This window comes from Taurulus bubalis (genome assembly GCF_910589615.1).
Source record: "Taurulus bubalis genome assembly, chromosome: 12".
NCBI classification, from domain to species: Eukaryota; Metazoa; Chordata; class Actinopteri; order Perciformes; family Cottidae; genus Taurulus; species Taurulus bubalis.
Genome location: NC_136600.1, coordinates 21,983,464 through 22,003,451, shown reverse-complemented (window position 1 = coordinate 22,003,451; position 19,988 = coordinate 21,983,464). Strand labels below are relative to the sequence as shown.

General features: G+C 45.4%; 1 protein-coding gene across 1 annotated transcript; it reads right to left on the bottom strand.

Annotated features, from left to right (window-relative positions):
* On the bottom strand, positions 1-14,262 carry phactr4b (phosphatase and actin regulator 4b; the record flags this gene model as incomplete). Its single annotated transcript, XM_079227828.1, is given in 14 exon segments — positions 1-1,487; positions 2,133-2,209; positions 2,372-2,509; positions 2,590-2,646; positions 3,300-3,357; positions 3,547-3,742; positions 3,862-4,151; positions 4,441-4,957; positions 6,001-6,132; positions 7,525-7,869; positions 9,089-9,628; positions 10,483-10,563; positions 10,863-11,021; positions 14,202-14,262. Coding segments are annotated over 14 exon segments (2,667 nt in total). The 3' UTR covers positions 1-1,471.
* Positions 14,263-19,988: the final 5,726 nt, after the last annotated feature.

The following is a 19,988-nucleotide window of genomic DNA, read 5'->3' as shown; positions in this document are numbered from 1 at the left end:
AAAAGAAAAAAAATGTCAGTCCATACAATTCCACATTCAATTAAAAAGGAACTTAGTTTTTAACAGAAAAGGTATTTTCATATTCCCATTTTTGTAGTATTTAATCATAAACTAATATTCTGTGCTTAAAAAAATAGCAACCTATAATACTTTTATATTTAAAATTTCTTTTCAAATGAAAGGAAGACAAGATATACACAAGCATCAGTTAAACCTATATCAACCTGTACACAGCATAGAGACCCCTGTAAGCTACTGGCCAGACAACAATACAAGATAAAACACTTCTGCTTCTGTTTCAAAAGGTTCCAGCCAAAATGACTCCCTGTTGACCGTTTATACATTTGTTGTTTTGTTTTGATAAATCCCTGATCTACACGCACAGCAACTTACATTTAACTCTTAGTATAGACACTACTAGCATGACCTTATTCAAAAAGGCTACAGAATGCATTGCATGTTTGATCTTTAAAGGGAAGTACAAAAACTCATAAAAAAAAGTATAAATGAAAGAGTTTATCCAGATCCAATCACATTGGATTCTGTGTAGGCTCATGCAGTGGATTGCAGAAATTAGTGATATGAAAACCAGTATCCTATAAGTCCTTTAGGCGTTGGGTATGTTGGCACACATAAAAACACCAACAAGCCTCCTCTGCACCCTTTTTCTATATCTACATTAAATGGCCACCTCACATCACAACCATAAATACAGGCAAGCCAAATAATATTAAAAAAAAAGGTTCAAATAAAAGCTTTCACTACTCATGTGATCAAAATTATAATATAAAATATCTTGTGCATTACAGAATATTTTGTAATTAGATCTTTCCAAGTTTCATTCTAAGGTATAACAATAGCAGTCTTTACACAATTGATATAAAACACACACAATATCCCAGAGATGTCCAGTCCTATAACAGAATATCCCAGTCTTCATCCTCCAGCCCGCTCTAGCTGCAGCCGTTTGTCTGTTATCTATTATTACTGTGTGGAGTATTATAAGTCATCATATTATTACTATTATTGTATGTTATTACATTAAGATGAATTAGCTTTTCCATATACAGTAAAGAAGAAAAAAAGGCAACACAGAATGAGGCCGCATTAAAGGTTGTCACTAGATCCAAGTCCCTGAGGGGTTCCACATAACAGCAGAGTGAGAGTCGGCCCTGTGGGTTCTCTGCCACTTCTCCACTTCATTGGCACGTGGTTCCCCCTGTTGTCCGGGAGAAATACTGCATCTGGTCCTCGTCCTCACCCACCACCACCACCACCTCAGTTTAGTGAAAGCAATGCAGTGGGAGGGCGATGGAGGGCAAGCGAAAAGCATCGTCAGTTCCAGGCGTTCTCTGATAATCTGTACAGTACATTCGGGGAAATGTAAAACTGCGATCCGTCCGCATAGGAAGCAGCTTCTGGCCACACAGATCTTAAGTGCTTCATTATCCGTGAAGGAGAGGGGAGGGGTCTAAGGCCGATGAAACCTAAACAAAACACAGGGATCTCATGAGGCATTACACACATTCACATTCTGTTTAAAGTTACAATCCTTTTTCATTTTTTTTTCAAAAAATCAAACCCCATATTTGATACTGGTCATTGTTGTTATTTTTTCAGCAATAGCCATTCAATGCATTTACGTTCTCTTTAATATAGCAGCTTTCATTCACATTCTGGATTCAATTTGCCCCCACATCCTCGAGGGATTCACACGTTTTTAACGTCATCTCATCAGCCTCACTGTTTACTGTTCACTCTCCCAATACTCTATCAGAACTGTATAAAGTTATTGCTCATACTAGCCCAACATTTCTGCTGTTGTTTCACATTAAATCTGTTGAATTGAAGCACGACAAAGCTTTTATTGTGAAGTAACAACCGGAAACACAATGTACTTGTGAGCAATCTTTGGTCGGCAAAACAAGACAAAAGATATCTATGGATGAGTTTTAAGCATGGCAGCTATTAATAAAACAAGAAGAAACAGTGACAGTGAGCTGTTAGATGAAGGGACACAGGAAACAGGCTGAAGAGCTTCAACTTCCACGGCAACCAAGGGTCTCGCCAAATCAACCAGGACTGAAATCTGAAGGATTATGACGTCATGATCCATCTGATTAAATATATACCTGGTGTAGATTCTGCTCTCTTCGTGGACCTCCATTTCAGTGCTCTTGTAATCGTTGAGCTCCTTCCGGATGGCCGCCTAGATGAAGCGACAGGAAAGAGAGAGAGAGAGAGAGTGAATTTAAAAGGAAACATGCTAAACATCACCCATGATGCTAATATTATGTGAAACACAATCCTCCGCTGCGAGATTTATTGGGTTTGTCAGGCGCTTGCTGGACACGACGAGCTGAATGAGCACCTTGTCGGCAGGAGTCAGCTTGGTCCACGGCTTGTCAGCTCTCCGATCGTAGTCTTGGGCATCCGTGACTTCCACGTACTCGTGGAACCGGAGGATCTTTCTTGCCTGTAGTTCTGCAACTGTGGGTCTTTGACTCAGCTACGATAAACAGATGTCGTTTTAATATCCAGCAAATACATGGTTTAACATGTCGGTCTGTTGTGGATGCGCTGCCTCACCTTCCTGGTCAGCCGCCGCTTGATCTCTCTAACCTCAGCTTGTCTGTCAGCCTGATTTCTGGCTGAATAAAAGAGAAGGAAGGAGAAAAAAACACTAGCAGAGCTTTATTTAGATTCTGCATGAAAGCTGGGCTTGATGTGCACCAAAAGGGAGAGTAAAAGCAGTTTCCAAAATTAGATAGTCAACTGTAATCCGAGTTTTAAATGTCTTTTCACTTTGAACTGAACTTGGTCCCTTTATCATTCACCTGGTGCAATACTGGTGTTCAAGTACTTTGTTATACATACTTTTTCTTTTCAGTCTGTATATTAATATTCTTCTCTACTGTTTTACTGCTTATTTATGTTTATTTATATTACTTGTTTCTATTTTATTATTCTTGTATTCACTTGTGAGCAATGCTGCTGTAATCCTGTAATTTCCCCACTGCGGGACTAATAAAGGATTATCTTATTTTATCTTATCTTAAGTGTACATTCTTGCCATCACAGCACGTGTAACATATTATTATGTTGTACACTGTGAACTGGCATGTTTAAAATGTGTCTTTTTGTACCTAAACAAGAGTAATTCAGGGACAAAGCTGGGGTGCTTGTTGAAACCCATAAAAACAACGTGACCAAACAAGCCAAAGAGCAGCAGAAATCTAAACTGAATTTCTGAGAGGGCATTAGAAAAGGAGTGAAAAGGAAAGTAAGAATGGATACTAACGCTGAAGGATGTTTCTTTGCTCGAGCTCTTCAGCAGACGGTCTCTGGCTAAGTCGCCTGAATTGTGGGGGAAAAAAAAGAAAGAGTATGACTATTTTTACACAGTTTTATCACTTTGTCATTCAGGCAGTAAGTAGGACAAAGATCTGAAAAATGATCTTTGAAGTTCTTTAGTAAACTATTGTCAGTTTAAAGGACGCAAAAGAATCAAAACACGCACATCCGTGCGATGGTGTCCGTCTTTACCTTGTGAGCGCAGTGCCGATCTGTGCGCGGATGGCCTCCCACTGATCCCTGCTCTGCCAGGTGAGGCCGGTCTGTCCTGGAGGCTGGTCGTCTCTGCTCCTGTCGTGGATAAACCGGTCCCGGTCCGGGGCACAGGGGCGGCTGCTGAGCTTCAGGGCCAACGTGTCCTTCCTCCTGACCCTGCTGGCCAGGGCGCCTGGAGAGAAGCCAAGCAGAGATGTGTGGTCAGGTGTGAAGGAGCACACAAGAAAACAAAAAAATTGTGAAACTAAAAACACGAAAATCTATTTTTCAATCAAATATAGTTATGCTTACTAAGTGGGGGCTCATCCTCCTCATCCGAGTCTTCATCTTTATAAAGCACAGGACCATCTGAGTCACTGTCCTCCACACGCATGTCATTCTCTCCTCTTTCGTCCTCTTCCTCGTCTTCTTCCTCCTCCTCGCTGCTGTTCCCCCCCGGGATGACACAAACACCGGCGTCTCCGACCAAGCACCTGCGACTCCTTGGCTCAAGCTCTGGTTGAGGGATCTCCCCATCGTACTCCTCCTCTTCCTCGTCATCTTCCTCCTCATCTTCCTCCTCTGAGTAGTCATCTTCAGATCTAATGGAAAGAGAACATACATATATAAGCATTATGGATACAAATAACGCATCAATTTAGGTTAGACGTAGCTTTTGCACTTTAAAAAGACTGAGTTTTACCAAAATTAAAATGTATCCGACCTTCAACATTAACAGGAGCCATATCCCACCCTCATCCTTCTAGCTATACCTGGTTTTGCAATGATCAGGGAAAGATTTGCTCACGCAAAGCTGGATCTCATATAGTTATGAAACCAATAGCTTTGCTTCATATAAGTTCTCCCTTTATTATGTATCGAGTGACTCACAGTTTTAATGGTTGGATGCTGACAGGAAGTGGCCGACCACCTTGATAGTCCGGAGGGGTTTCGAAAAGCAGTGCGTGCGCACGCTGCGACCCGTCCGGATGAGGCTGAGCCGGGCCGGGACTAGACAGGGCTCGCTGGATCATGATATGGAGTGGGACAGGAGCCGGGCGCTGAGGAGACTCATTGGTTGGACTCGGGGGGTCAAACAGCATTGGTATGGGTTGGGGCAGTGGGTGGGGGTAGGAGTGCTGATGGTGGAGGTGGTGGGAGTGTATGTGTTGGCGGGGAGGAGAGGGTGGTTTGTGTGTCGGCAGGGGAGGGGAGGGAGGAGGGGCAGGCAGCTGAAAGCCCATGTGGAGGTTGCTGTGGTCGTCCAGAGAAAGCGGTGAGGGGATGATGGGATGGCTCGAGTCCTCCGTGCTGCGTTTGGTGACGGGGGTGGTCCTCTTAGGAGGCATCGGTGGAGAAGGCTTGGCTGGAACAAGACTGGCACCTCCGGGGGCTTGGGTGAAGTCACCTGCAAGTGGAGAAAAACATTAATACATCCAATCCTGAAGCCAAATAGATAGCTTAGGCCCGTGAGTGAGTTACTTTATTTTCTATCTCGTTAGCCGCTGCCACATGAGTGCACATGCATCAGCTCGACATGTATGATGTACCCAACATGACGGAATACACATGAACAAATATAAATACTGGGATTACATGTCTGACTGAGCATTATTGCGTGCATACAGTGTGTCGGATCACATGACTGAGTCGACATGAATGCAGGGACTGCCCCAACAAACCAGTGTGCAGCATGTGCCCCAGATCACAGAGACGAAGAAGTTACACACAGCTGACATGCTCGACACAGCCAGATTCCTGCCAGATTCCTAAACCTTGTTTATTAGCATCTTTATTAAAGTGCAAAAAGCTTCTATAAAAGTTTAGATTAAGAAAACACTCCAATGATTTGCATGCACATTTGTGTACTTGTTATAGAGTTCTTAAAACGCTGTAGAACAGCCTTAAAGCCACAACAATGTTAAAAGCCATAGCCGTGCTACTGAGATGTCATAAGAGATCAGTGCAGTGGACTAGACTGAACTGGTTTACATCTCCCTCTCTAAATGAAGCCCTTATGTTACAACCCTTTGGCCCCTCCCTTCATCCATCCATTCGTATCCACCCATGCATCCCAGTTGAGCAGAAGCGAAGTGGATTAGCGCTATAAGATTCACTTGATGCATTGCAGGCCACAGCTGGAACCTGCGAAAGGCTCTCCCCCATTCACATGCCAATGAAGAGAGTAGAACATTCAACTGCGCACCGACACAGACGGTTCCTCTCACATACACAGAGCACCCAGCGCACTCATCATCATCAGCTCATTATGTGCATGCGGCCCTTATATACACCACATCCAAAGAAAAGCAATCAAGGCCACTCGACAAGTTGAAGGCGTTGTGGAAGGAAATGTGTTGGCAGCGAGAAAGGACGCGACACCATGAAGAACGCAGACTCTGAAGACACGAGCACCCTGGCCACAGAGATGCCACAGGGCATTCCTTTTACCTGAGCGCAGGCCTCCGGCCCGCCGGCACAGGTAGACGGGCAGGGACAGGTAGACGTCGTAGTCGCACTCTCGCTTCCAGCAGGACCAGTAGAGCGGAAGCTGAGCGTTCTCTCCCCCCTGCAGGGCTGAGACTAACAGGGAGGAGACGGAGGCCTTCAACTGGAGTGTTTAATGAATGTAGGAACATGGTGGCACTGTATGTTGTTGTACAGATGGAGCGCGCTATGAAGGAGGGGTGTTGTCGCCCTGAACGCTCATCACTTGGTCGTCCTCAACCACATTGTGGGAAACGCACCTGTTTGTTTTCTTGCTGGGAGTCGTATGAGAAGATTGATGCCACGCTCATATCGGTTCGTTTTATATGAGGCTGCAACCAGGAGAAAGCTAGCTAAGCTTAAGCTAAAGATTTAAAGCAGCTCGCCTTGCTCTGTTAAAAGTGGGAAGCATTTAGGGGATCTTATTAGATCTATTCCATTCGCGTTTTCACGACGGGCACCGTAGTTCTCGATCTCGCTCGACACAAAAAGTTTTAGTTGTTGGCGATTTGCAACCTCGCCGCCAGATGGCGCCATATCCTACATACTGCCCCTTTAATGCGTAACAAACTGCAGTGTGGAAACAGCAAGTTGCGGTTGCTAAACCGACTGTATCCAGGCTGCAGATTTATATTTAACGGGAAGTAGTATGTGTACTTCCCAAAACGTCAAACAATTCCTTAAAAAAATGTTAGTCTTCATGGACAGCTTCTGTAAACGGCCAACAACTGAGTCAAACAAATTTGCTTCCAAAATGACATTTCTTGGTAGCCAAAAGCTTGTGAGGATGAAAATGCTGTTAGTTTCAAAGTGCGAACCAACATAGCCTCAACTGACCCAAGTCAAGTCCCCATTTGACTCGTCACTTCTGATTACATGACCGATACATGTGAGGAAAAGGAAAGAAAATGATCAAAGCATATCATAACAAAAAAACCCTGCATAACTCAATCACACATAACTAAAGACACATTTAAAACTCATTAGATCTACTGATAAGCAAAGAATTAATCAAAGTAAACAGCTCTGACCAGAGTGTCAATTGAGCTGAGTTCCCAGATGAGACAAACCCCTCAGTAAACTAAAAGCACCACAACTGCATTGCCTCTGAGCGAGCAGCGTCCCAAAGCCACTGGAGTCCCTGTGATCTTCAGAGTGTGAAAAGTCGGGGGGAAAGTTAGCAGCAAAAATAGTCCGGGCGTAATAAGGAATTAGCTGGGGAAAAGCTATGCACGCTGTTAAGACAACATCATTACTAGGATGTGTGTGTGTGCGGAAGTGTGTGTGTGTGTGTGTCTAGCTGTGTTGAGGACCTATCTTTACAGTTATGCACTGACTCATAAAAGTACATATTGTATTCACCAGTGGGAAACTTACATGCTAAGTGAGCAGATATTTAAGTGTTCATAATGCACACGTGATCAAGTTGATACCCGCCATCGCCTTTGAACAAAACAACAACAACACCCACTATGAAGCAGGACCTACCCAGCATGGGGGCATTGCCCCGGTTCACAGGCTTGGGTGGGGGCACAGGGGGCTGCTTGGCGCCGTGAGAGGTGGAGGTCGGGCCTCCACACGGGGACTGCTGAGTGGACGCGCCCGCAGAGGAGATGGACCGAACGGGTTTGGGCGCCACGGCCGAGGGGGCGGAGGGAGAGCCGTACTGGTTTGAGTGGTGGTTGGATGGGGTGCGAGGCGGACCCTTGCTGCCAGGTTCAGGGGTGGATGTCATCAGCCATTTTGGAGGCATGACGGAGTGTTTAGGAGGCAGAGGTTCACGCAGAGTGTCCCGCAAGGCTTCTGGGTCAGCAACAAAATGGCTGTCTGACTCTATGAAAACACATTAACATGGGGTTAGATACAAAAAGAAGTTTGTCCACCAAATAATTACAGTACTCTATGCCACTGAGATTGAGAAATGCAGTGCAGGGACTGAGCAGTGAGCCATTTCTCTGCTGCTACACCACTCAAAGCGCTCTCTGAAATAGCACTTGTTTGAGAATTATATTATCTAGGGATCAGCTGCAAAGATAAACAGAGTAGGCGGCTGCAATTACCACCAAAAGACCCACCACCTCCCACTGCCCACCCCACCGCAGCCCCCACGCTGCTGATGCTGCTCCCACACCATCCCTCAAAGCTGCAGCTCAGAAGTTCAGGGTTATTTATTTACAGAAGAGCCTTTATCACTGTGATGTCACACAACCAGAGATAAAATGATCCAGAGGAAAGAAGGAAGTGAGCAGAGAGAGAGAGAGAGAAAGAAAAAGAGGACAGAAAGCAGGAGATGGGATAAAGATAGAAAAAGGAGTGGGAGAGGCAGCAATAAAAGCAGCATCAGTGAGAGAAAGAAAAAAGGAAAATACAAGGTGAGACAGAACAAAGTGAGGAGTGAGGACAGATGGAGGAAAGTGGGAGAAAACATCCATTGACCTACAAATGTGTCGATAGAAAGAGTTTTAGTTTCCTGAAGTAGTTCTGCATTGCCGTTTTCAAATGTGATGCACTATGGTATTTTCTTTTCAAGTCTGTCGCTGAAACCCATTCCCCACATGTGGGTCATTACCGACATACTTAGTGGTAAAGTGGCAAAAATTACAAAGTGGTTCACGTGTCACAAAAGTGATAACTGGACATCTATAAACAGCAGGCAACACGATTATTTCTCAAAGTGTAATGTTTCAGTAAAATCAATTAGCTGTGGGCCTTCACCAATTATCGCTCGTCTGTCAGTGTTAGCGTTAAAGGGCAATAATGGGCATAGTGATCGTGCCACATTAATTAGGAGAAGAGAGGACGAGCTATTCCCTCATGCTCCGGAATAAGAAGCGTAGCTGGAGCAGGGCCCCTGGGAGCCGACAGGAGCCCGTCTATATCTGGGAGGTACGGCACATAAGCAGGAGAGTGACAGGAGGAGTCAGTGAAAGAACACATCCCATACTATCTTTCAATGTGTGAAGAAGGTCAGATCTGACCACGGCGATGAACTCTGCAGGGATTTTATGAATACAGCTTTTGAAAATCGGTGAACAATCTGGAAATGACTGACCTCTGCGGGCCCTTCCCTCCTCAGCAGATGCATGCCGAGGGAGCGTGGGCTTCCAGTCCGCTTCCGCGGGTCGACTCCTCCTGCCGTCCTCCGACGGGGCCTTCTGCAGGCCGGGCCTCTTCTGCCCGTCCTCGGGGTGAAGTCGCCCCCCGCGCCTGCCCTCCTCCATCTGGCCCTGCCAGACCACGTTAGGCTTCCATTCGCCCTCAACATGCCCACGTGACCCCACTCCTCCTCCGCCTCTCCGCACGTCTTCGTGCGGTCCCGTGGCCCTGGAGCCCAGAGCCCCTCGGCGGTCTCCGTCAGAGGGAGACCAACCCCTGCGGTCGTCTGGCTGGGCGAGCCAGGCCGGGTTCATCCTAAAGTCTGACTCTGAAGGGAGTTTGCCCTGATTGCACGGACTCCTGCCACCACCTCCTCCTCCTCCTCCACCTCCTACTCCTCCTCCTCCTCCTCCTCCACCTCCTCCGACCCCAGTGCTCACAGGCAGAGTGTGGCCGTTCTTCACGTAGAGCTGCTTCGGGTTGTGTGTATCTGCATCTGAAAAAAAAGTTACAAAAGTGTGTGTCTTGGGGGGGAAAAACAAAACATAAAACAATATTTTAAAACTACAAGACCAGAAACACTAAATATTTACTCAATCTAAATTATTTAAAATGTTTCATACTGCCACTGTCTTTGTTTGATATTGTAGAATATTTTGGTATTTTATTGTTCGCTCCCTCTTGAAGCTAAACATAGAACAACAGATGATGAAACACTTAAATAATACAATCTTTTGTTTGTATTGTTTTATACTTTGGTTATTTTCCAGGTAAAAATGTCATACATTAAATACCGACAGCATCTGATGGTCTGGTAATTTAATGTCAACACCTTGGGCCCTGAGGTGTTTTCTGACACATTTTCAATAAGGAACAGATTAATCAATATTGAAAAGAATATTTATCTGCAGCCACTTCCACAGTGAAACAAGGAACCCTTAACCCAAGCCCTGCAGACAGAGTCTATGTGTGTTGGTGTGATGAAGGAGCAGCTGTAGGTTTAATAAATGGGCTTCTGCAGCAGCAGGGCCAGCATTACACACCCCTCTCAAAGCCATTTTGCTGCAGGGCACAATTTGTTCCACTTTTCCCTCAGCTCTCCCTCAGTGGCATGCCATTTAAAAAAAAACATATTACATATACTTTTAAAAACAGAAAGGTGAAAGTAAATTTGCCTTTTTAAAAAAAATATGTCTCAGACACCTGCTGGTTAAGGGGACAGTGTTCCTACCATCATGTACTGATGACTTAACAGTACTGTGCTCTGTGGGCGTTAGCCTCAAGGCCGCTGCTGTCAGATACAGGCGCCGTTGTGCTGAGAGATCAGACGCGTCACACGAGCACTCTTACCGTTGTCCGGGGCCTCCTTCAGCACCCCCTGCTCTATGAGCTCCTGCCGCGTCCGCCTCGTCGACATCTTTCTCTCCAGTTCTGCCGTCGATAGACAGAATCCCCATTACACAGTTGGCAAAGGTAAAACATGTCATATTCAGAATGTGAATTCAACAGATGCAAGTTTAGAGTGCTTTCCTCAACAGGATATTTTGCTAGCAGCGCATTGTGGGTGCACATAAATACGTGAGAGCCAGAGGGGCCTGTAAGCATTCAGACAGGAACCCAAGCATTGAGGAATTTTGATGAAAGCTGAATGCAACTGATACGGCCAGTGAGAGAGGAGAAGGGGGGGGATTCGCTCGTCCCACGGACACAATGAGTTTCACACCACGAACCTTCTGAAGTTTCCTTGAACCTGTCGCTGCTTTTCTTCTTCCGCCACTTCCACGGCTTGAAGATCTTGCCAAGGGTGGAGAACTTGCCCTTGCGCTTCGGGGGAGGGGTGCTGCCTCCCTCGCCCACCATAGTGCTGTGGTGCTGCTCAGCTTCATCATCTAAGATAAAAAAAGAAGTCATTGCAATATAAATAAGGAGGAAATAAGCGTATAGCTCCATCAGCGGTCACAATATTCTGATGTCTCGACTCTCGCCGAAGCTCATCTACCGTCTTCGCAAAGAGGGCCGTGTTCATTACGGCCGTTATTATCATGAGCCGTTACTTCTCGGGGACTGAGTGTGCTTTGGCAGGGTGCTGCTGAGAGCTCGTGAACTCCTCCACATATTAACAGTTAACAGGAGAGGTCTGACGCTGGCGCTCAGCCAGAATTTCTCACTGTCAAGTGCTCACATTCCTTGGCTGGATGGAGACGAGTGCCTTATCAGCCTTTCAGCCCTCGCTGCCTCTATAGAGAGGCTCGCACATGGATGCCGCTATACAGTAGCAGAATGTGGTCGGGGGTCACGAATGCACGCAGGCAACAGTCAAGAAGCGAAGCGTTTCAAAGAACACAGATAGTTATGAGATGCCATTATGGCCTAAAGTACCCCATTAAATGGCACTCTGCAGGCGTGGGTTTATATACTGGGTGACGTGATTGACAGGCCAACTGACAGGATGCTGAGCTCAGAGAGAGTTTCAAACATTCGCTCTTCCAAGGCTGCAGCTGCTGCACTCAGCAGACATAATATTTACCAGTGGAGAGAGAGAATAGGGTCCGATTTTAAACATACTCTCATGCACACACACACACACACACACACACACACACACACACACACACACAGGATGTGTCTGCAACAGTAATGCCTCGCAGTCTGATTCCTACAACAAAATGCCCACGTGCAATAACTATACAGGGCTGATGTGGCACACATAGCAGTCCAATCAAGACGCAGGGAGATAATAACAACAATAACATCATCATTCCTCGGTGGAAACTCTCCGCTGGACACACACGGCTGCGGACCAGCAGCCCTGGAGCTGGCAGAGTTTCAGTATCTTGCGAATGGGACATTTTAGCATGCAGGATGGTAGCGGACACAGGACTCAAACCGTTTTTGCAGCTGAAGGACGGAGTCTTTAACCGTGACTCCACACTGCTGACGGGGTAACATTTGAACCAAATGCGTACATAGTGCTTAAAAGCTTGACCATTGGGAGTTCAAATCATAACTGGAACAGTCGACTACTGCTAATGAAAAAAGCAGGCGGCGTTATTATGTTCTGAAAAGTTTGAATTTTGACATAAAAAAAACAAAGTACTCGTCTACCTGGAAGAGGGTTGTTAAGCGTCCAGCTTCCGCGGTGGCGGGACCTGAAGCAGCAAGCCATTGGGAAGCAGGAAGCATTCAAATAGGCTGTCCTGTATATATTCCAACAGAAAAGTTGTAGAGAGCCGTTTGAAACTCCAGCAAAGAGGCTGCGGGTTCAGGGGACATGTCCGCACCGTGGAAATCCAGCTTATCTTGGCAAGGTAGAAATCTGAGGATTCAGACCAGCTGCCATAACATCCAGATTAAGCATTGCTTAAGGCAGCTTGTGATCCAAAACCGAGGTTCTCACACAGCGGACTGCTCCGCCAGAGGAGCCTCTGACACCGCGGCTCAGCTGCAGGCGGTGAAGCAGGGCGAGAGCCGCCTTGTGCCAGGCCCGCACACTCCAAAACGCCGGACTCGGCCCCTGCAGCAGGCGTCTATTTGGCAAAAGACGACTGACCATTTCTTTAGGGCTGCTCGTTGGCCACGGAGGCCCGGTTATAAAATGTGTCGATCCACCGACACGAAAGAAAAGTGCAGTACATCCAATTCAGTCGTAGATCCACTCCGAATTATTCTTCATAGATACATAGTTTCAGCTCTAGTGAGAAGAGGTGTGTGTGTGTGTGTGGTGGCACTACAGCTGTGTGTGACTGTGGGAGTGGGAGTAAAGGGTAAAAAAATAGCAACAAAGAGAGAAAAAGTACAGGGGTTATGGAGGGGAGGAGGAGGGGGGCAGCCGGGAAACACAGGGAGGAAACAGCACTCCACCCTGATTCTGTGACCGGGAACAAAGACAACCTCTTCCCCTCGACGGTAATAACAAGCCCGCTCACGGAAACGCGGCGCTGAAACGTGCAACGCGTTGAAACTCATTCATATTCTGACCGGTAAACATCTTGATGATATGAAACCCATTTCCATTCAGAACAAGGCCAGAAACAGAATTTTAGTAGTCATGCTCTGTAGTCAGGAGCTTTGCCAAGATAAGGACCCAGTCAGGAAACATGGGGGGGGTGTGACTGTGTGTGTGTGTGTGTGTGTGTGTGTGTTCCTCTGACGTACCCCCATCCTGAAGCCACACCTACCACTCTATCAAACATCTGCCAGAGAGGCCAGATTTCCCTCTCGCCTCATGATTCAATGCGTCGTGTCCGGCCTGGTCAGGTGAGCGTGTGGTTAAAAGGAGATTGTTGTGTGGAAGGAGCCGGCCTTTCAGCCAATCTGCTCGCCAAGGCATCCTGATCACGGACACCGGCGTCCACTCGGTGCAATGGTTGTGAAATACCTTCAACCGCATTATAACCCTAACGCTTACCAGGCTAGATTATACATTTTAATCTACTTAACTGGCAGCACACAAGGATGTTATAAAAACTGTGGCTGCTTCTTGTGGGTATATGTGCTCTAAAACCATTTACAACCCAATAGCATAGTAACAGTAAGTCAAATTAATACATTAGAGCATGCTGCTTAAGGGAAGCAAGATCTATGTATCTATACTTCTATTTAAGATTAACTATGTCTGTAGGTTTTACCCTTTGTACTATATTTAAAAAAAAGTACAATTATCAAAAGGGTATCAAAATTAAAAAGAAATCATTTTTTAAATCAGCTACAATCTCTATTTCCAGTAATTCCCAGATTAAAAAAAATGTATTTTCAATATCTAAATGTACTTTCTTGTGTGCTGTAACATTGTGAAAATAAGTGCGCAAAACACAAGTGTGTAAAAACACAGCTGAGATTCATCCACATGATCCCAGTGATTTAACATTCCTTGTGCTGGTGAAAGTGAAGGAGGGGGCTGAGAGAAAGTGGACTGCGAAAACTTGATTATACAATCTCCGACCCTCATCTCGCCTCTATGCTTTAATTCATTGAAAAGCTAATTTCATGCTGTGTTTGTTGCTGTTGAGGAATGCACAACTGTGTCAAATACACACACAGAGAGTGCACGAGTGAGTCCAGAAACTCACCGCCATTGTTGCGTTGTTGTGGGTCCTGAGCTGGGGTCTCCACGCGAAGGCTCTGTCCCATGATCCAGCCCCTAAGGGGCCTCTACCTGTCCTGCACCCAGAAACGTGCACGCGCCGCTGGACAGCTGCACCTGCCTTGCTCCGACTTCAACTAAGTCCCCTGGTCTCTTCCGCCTCGGGTCTTTTCTTCTTTTCAGCGTTTCTTGTCTCCCCGTCCTCTACGCCTTTCAGTTCAGTCCTCCCCCGCCCCGTCCCTCCCTCCTGCAATCTCCTTAAGACCTTCCCTCCCTCCCTTTGCTCACTGACCCTCCCTCCTTGGCTTGCAGCACAGGTCAGCATTTACTGAAAGATGCCTACCATTCCTGGGAGAAAGACAAGTTATGTTTTCAATTTACTGCGCGCGGTATGCGGTGCAATGTGTGCCTCCAATAATGCACGTCCAATGCAATGTATGCTAAGTGGTGCAGCGGGTCTCACGAGAACCAGGACTTTTAACACTCTGATCCAGAAACAGAAGAGCTAGACTCGAAACCCTCAGACCACAGTGTATGCTTTGAAAACAATCATCTGCCCCGCACGTCGGTGTCAGTATCTTCTGGCCTTCTTAGCGCCGAGATGACAATGAGAACAGGAGCTGGAGTCGTACAGCGTCTGGATACGCCAATTTATTCTGGAGTGTGAAGGATGGAGCTGAAGGAAAGCGTAGCAATTTCAAATCAATGCCCTCAATCAGGAGAAATGTTCGACAAAAAAAAAGAAAAACATGACTTTTTAGGGAGCTGTGTAAAAGGTCAAGTGTGTCTGAGATGCTGCTCCCTCTCAATATTTTTAAATGAACACTAGACAGGAATTCAAGCAGCTAAAATTCCACATATCTTAGTAAAAAGAAGAATGATGGATCACAAGGAAATCTGACTGTTGCTGCCGCCGTTTCTAAATCCAGCATGGATTGCACACTAGTACTAAAGCTACGAAAAATGTTTTTTTTTAGAACTGACAGAGGGTGTTCATCATAACGCTCACCCCTCCTAATGCCCCCAGACACCATTTTATACACATCTCCAAGTCTCTTATCACAATTTGAAGTCTTGGAGGCATTAGCATGACTTTGAAACATGTTTGCCAAGGAGAGCTGTCCTGTTTGGGGCTAGAGAGGGAGATGGAGAGAGAGGGAGAGAGAGATCTATACTAGAAGAAAGGAATGAGTGCAGACTGGACCCCTGAATTAAAGCTTTGATTCCTTTTGAGGTTTGTGTGTGTCTTCAGAAAACCTTGTCCGACTGCTGCTCAGAGGAATCCGGAGCATTGAACTGTGCCATTGTGCCTCGATAGATCAGAGCTTTCTGAGCGTTTGGCTGCGTCTCAAGCCGTTTCTAAAGATGGAGAGCTTGTGTGTTCGACAGCGTTCCTTTTCTCTCTCTCTCTGTGCCCCAAATACAGCCTCCACACCGGGCCGGCTTCCAGAGAGAGCTGAGCCAATCCGCATGAGCCCAGAACCTGTTGGCCTGACCTGGATAACAGACTGGGCCAGGCTACTCACAGTCAGCACACAGACTGAGGCAGGTACACACACACACACACACACACACACACACACATGCATGCACGCACACACACCCGTCCAACATGGGGGAGAGCACGGCACCTATGGATATGGTGCTGTAAAGTTATGGCTCACTGCTGCCAGTCTCATTTATAATGGAAAAGGAGTAGTTTTTTTCAAACGTTTTGACATATGCTTCATCATTTTCTATAAGGACATGGTTTTAACGTGCTTATGATACCTTTGAGCGAGGTAAAATAAGATAAACCGAACACCAGCGTCACAGGGATACAACGACAAAGGACAGGAGAGAAACCACACGTTATTTATTAACGTTGGTATGCTGTTAAGCTACTTTTAGGAAGATACGCTTTCTCAACAAGAGTTAGACGAGAAGCTCAATAATACCACTCCTGTGTCATGAAAATGGCATCGATTGTCTCGTCTAACTCTTGACCAGAACGCAAATAACCATATTGCCCCAATAAATAACCATATTGCTGTAATGGGAACTCAATACTAGCAACACACCCGTAGATGTTTTTTCCGTCTTGTAGCGCTCAGAATTGTGTGAGGCTTTTATTCTGAAGTAGCCACAGGAAGTGTTAAGTGATAGCCACTCGGGATGGCTTAGGGTATGCACAGTTGGGCTTTTTAACTGCCTGTTTTACAAAAAGGAACTGGCTGACTGAAGCCCTGCAGTGACGATTAACGAAACCAATTTAACACTGAATCCCACCGATGCTTATGGATCTATGGCGACCAGAGAACAGTCCCTCAGAAGCCAAGCCTTCAGAGGGGAAACTGATCCTCTATCAGGCCCCCAGTTTGAGAAGATGTGGCTGAGTAGCTCGTAAAACGACTTGACAGACCCCATAAACAGTGGATGTATAGCCAGATGAGTGGATCCACAGCGCTCTCCACAGCATTAACACTGCACTTAACAACCCACAACGAGCAACTCGGTACTCACCACGATTTTCCATTACAGAGTTTGAGGCACACCAATCAACGGCTCCTGAAAAACAACAGTTTGAGATGTGAGCTGAGATACAGCAGTAGTGATTCAGTTTTCCCCTCAAATATGTTTGCAAGTGATGCTCCAAAAAACATCAACACTGTGGTCTTGGAATCATGAGTCACTTAGTCTTAAATTATTTCATTCAAATTGAGCCATTATTCATCTTTTCAGTATAAAAGTATGTGAAGCATCCAACTCAAACTGATCTGGGAAAGATAAACCCAATGATCCTTGAAGACTTTCATGCCAAATTTAAAATCAAACCATGTGTAGTAACTTCTATTTAACTGAAATAAATCACATATAAATACAGTATTTATATGATTATTATGTATCGATTTTTATCACTAGATTATACTTTAATTTACGTTTGAAAAAATGTCAGCATTGCTTTTAGAAATGACTAGCACAGTGTTTGTCATTTTGGATACAATTAAATATTTGTACTATATATTATAATATTGCAGCTGAAATGTATTTTTTTCTTTCTATTAACACAAAGAAATGATCTAAAACATAATAGCTGTGTTTATTATCTTTCAATAAGATACATGTGGCATTGTATTCATTATAAATGACCGTAGTGCATTTGTGTTAATATATAAAGGTGCAGACATACACTATAGAAAGTCATTTGTGGGACGGGGTGGTTGAGGTCCTCAGCAGCGGTACACCAGCATGTGTTCAGGTCTCCAGCATGCTTAAGATGGCTCCACCCATCTTAACCCCTCTGATAAAAGAAAAACAAAAGGATCAGATTATTAGTCACGAACAGAAAGCATAGGAAGGAGTGAACATGCACACGTCACTCTCTCTACAAAACCCGACAGCAGAAGAAGAAACAAAAGAATCCACATTCCGTTGGGTTTACGGAGGAAGACAACAAAAGAAAAAAAAAAAACATAAAGCTGCAGCGTGAAAATAGATCTCAGAACACACACAGTTTGGTCAAACTTGCAGTAGAGGGACTGCAGCAGTGCTGCTGAAAAGGGGATGACTTCAGTGTGGATTGATATCCGTTACGTCACACTGACGGCAGTTTTAAAGTCTCGTGGGAGAACGGTTCCCTGGCATTCACTCCGGCCTTTGGCTCCAACTGGGTCTCGTTTAAACTAATCACAGGTAACAAGTCAAAACACTCAAACGCTCCGATAATGTAATTAAACACTTCTGCTGGCCAAGAGCATCACTTCACAGACACAACGTTTCTCTTTTAGGTATCCAAAGTGGGCAATTTATGTATGGCAAAAAAAAAATTGAGTGTTATGGTTACTGGCCGAGCTGACAAAGCAAATACCTAACAGGTAGCGTTTCTTCATTTTAGAAATACAAAAAGGAAAAAGACAGAGCAGAGCGACAGAGCCTCGGGGGGCCGAGAGCAGCAGAGCGGGGGAAACACTCAACTGGGCTTTAATTCAGAGGAGGCCGACAGAATTAAAACTGGAGTACAAAGGCTTCTCGCAAAAGAAATGACTTTACTTTCTTGACAATGGAAATATCAACATCTGCTCTCGTCAGTTCAAAGAGAAAAGAGGATGAGACAGGAATTCAAGGACGGAAGGGCGATAGAAAGTAGTGAATGGCCCTTTTCTCGTTGTGCTGAAACTCAAAGAATGAGTCGGCAACTATTTTTTTTAAGCAGAAAAACAAAAATAATTGTGCTGGTTCCAGCATCTGCTGCCTTTCTGTGTTTTCCTTCATTGTAACTTTAACATCTCTAAAGGAATCCTGTGCATTTTACACTATTTACAGGGACTTTATAGAAACGATTGATTGTTTAAACAAAACAAATTATTAGATGCAGACCCAAGACTTCCCGGCATCATCATGAACACGCACAAGTTGACCATTCTTTGCAATAAAAACAAAGCCCCATCTTTGTGGGCAGTCGAGAAAAACACGCATGGACATTTACTTTGCACGAGAAACCCAAAAAAAGACATGAGAAGCTGGTTCTAACCATACAAAACTCATTCAGTTCCCCTCTCAACAGTACGCATTCATTTCAATGCAGAGTGATCCTTCTCAGGGTCTGATGGGCCTCCATATCCACTTACGTTTCTGTGAATTACTGGTCAAACTAAATTGCAGCATTCTTGTCTTGCGGGGCAAACATTGTTTTCAACAATTGGCAAGATGGGAGCAAAAGCACCTTCAGACTCAGTGATGGTGTCCAGGCCCCAGAAGGCCCTTTGACAAGCCTACGAATGTTATCGAGGATCGATGGTTGGCCACGACGGATAGCGGCATCAGAAACGGTATACTTGTACAAATATTTACTGTATTATGATGTTCTTCTGTGTTCCTCTTCCAGACCCACTTACTGGCAGGGTCAAAGGTCAACTTCCCTATCAAAAGAAGAAGCCTGAGTAACGACATTTGGACATCAAACCGGCCAATAATCCGGCTTAAAACCCGTGTTTGATGCAGGGGCTTGAAGCCCGAGACATTTACTGCCTGCTGGACAATAAAGTGCATCTTATCTCATTTTATAAAATGGACAATAAAGTACGGTAGTTTTCATCGTACAGTTGTCCAAACAGAATGGAGAACCCCGGACACCACTGAGAGGAGGCAGACGTATTCGTGGTCGGGGATGAATCGTTTTACACTCCCGCCCAGTGCCACAGACTGCATGACTCAAAAATAAATCGAGCCGAGTGGTGAGCGTTTCGCTCGATCCGGGGGAAGAGAAACATATCTTTGGTTGTCTGGAAGTACGAGCGGATTTGAGGCAGTGAGGGGGTAGAGCTTGCAAATACGGAGAATTCTCCACCATTTGAGCCACAACCTAATTATGTATGCATAACACTCGCATGCATCGCTGCATGTCAACTCCAACAAAGAAAAGAAAGAACTGGCTTAATACATTCCACAATCACATCTTTTACTGTGTGTGTGACGCTCACAGTCAGTCAGTCTCAGAATGTGCCCATAAAAAAGGGACGTTGATGGCCTACTTCCCTTTAGAGTTGTTAACCCTCTCCCTGCTCTCTGCCGTCCAGAACGGATCCAAAGTGATGAAAGTGATGAGTCCCCTCCAAACGGGTGCGATCTCCAATCTGTCGCTCCGTTTCTGCCGCGTCACGAAATACATCACGTCTGAAGCTTTTGACAGCCGCCGCGAGTCACTTCTCAGTGTCGAGAGAAGCGACCGAGGAAGACGTGACACACGCCACCAATCAATGACACAAAAACACCCAACTGGAGCCGAAGTATTCTG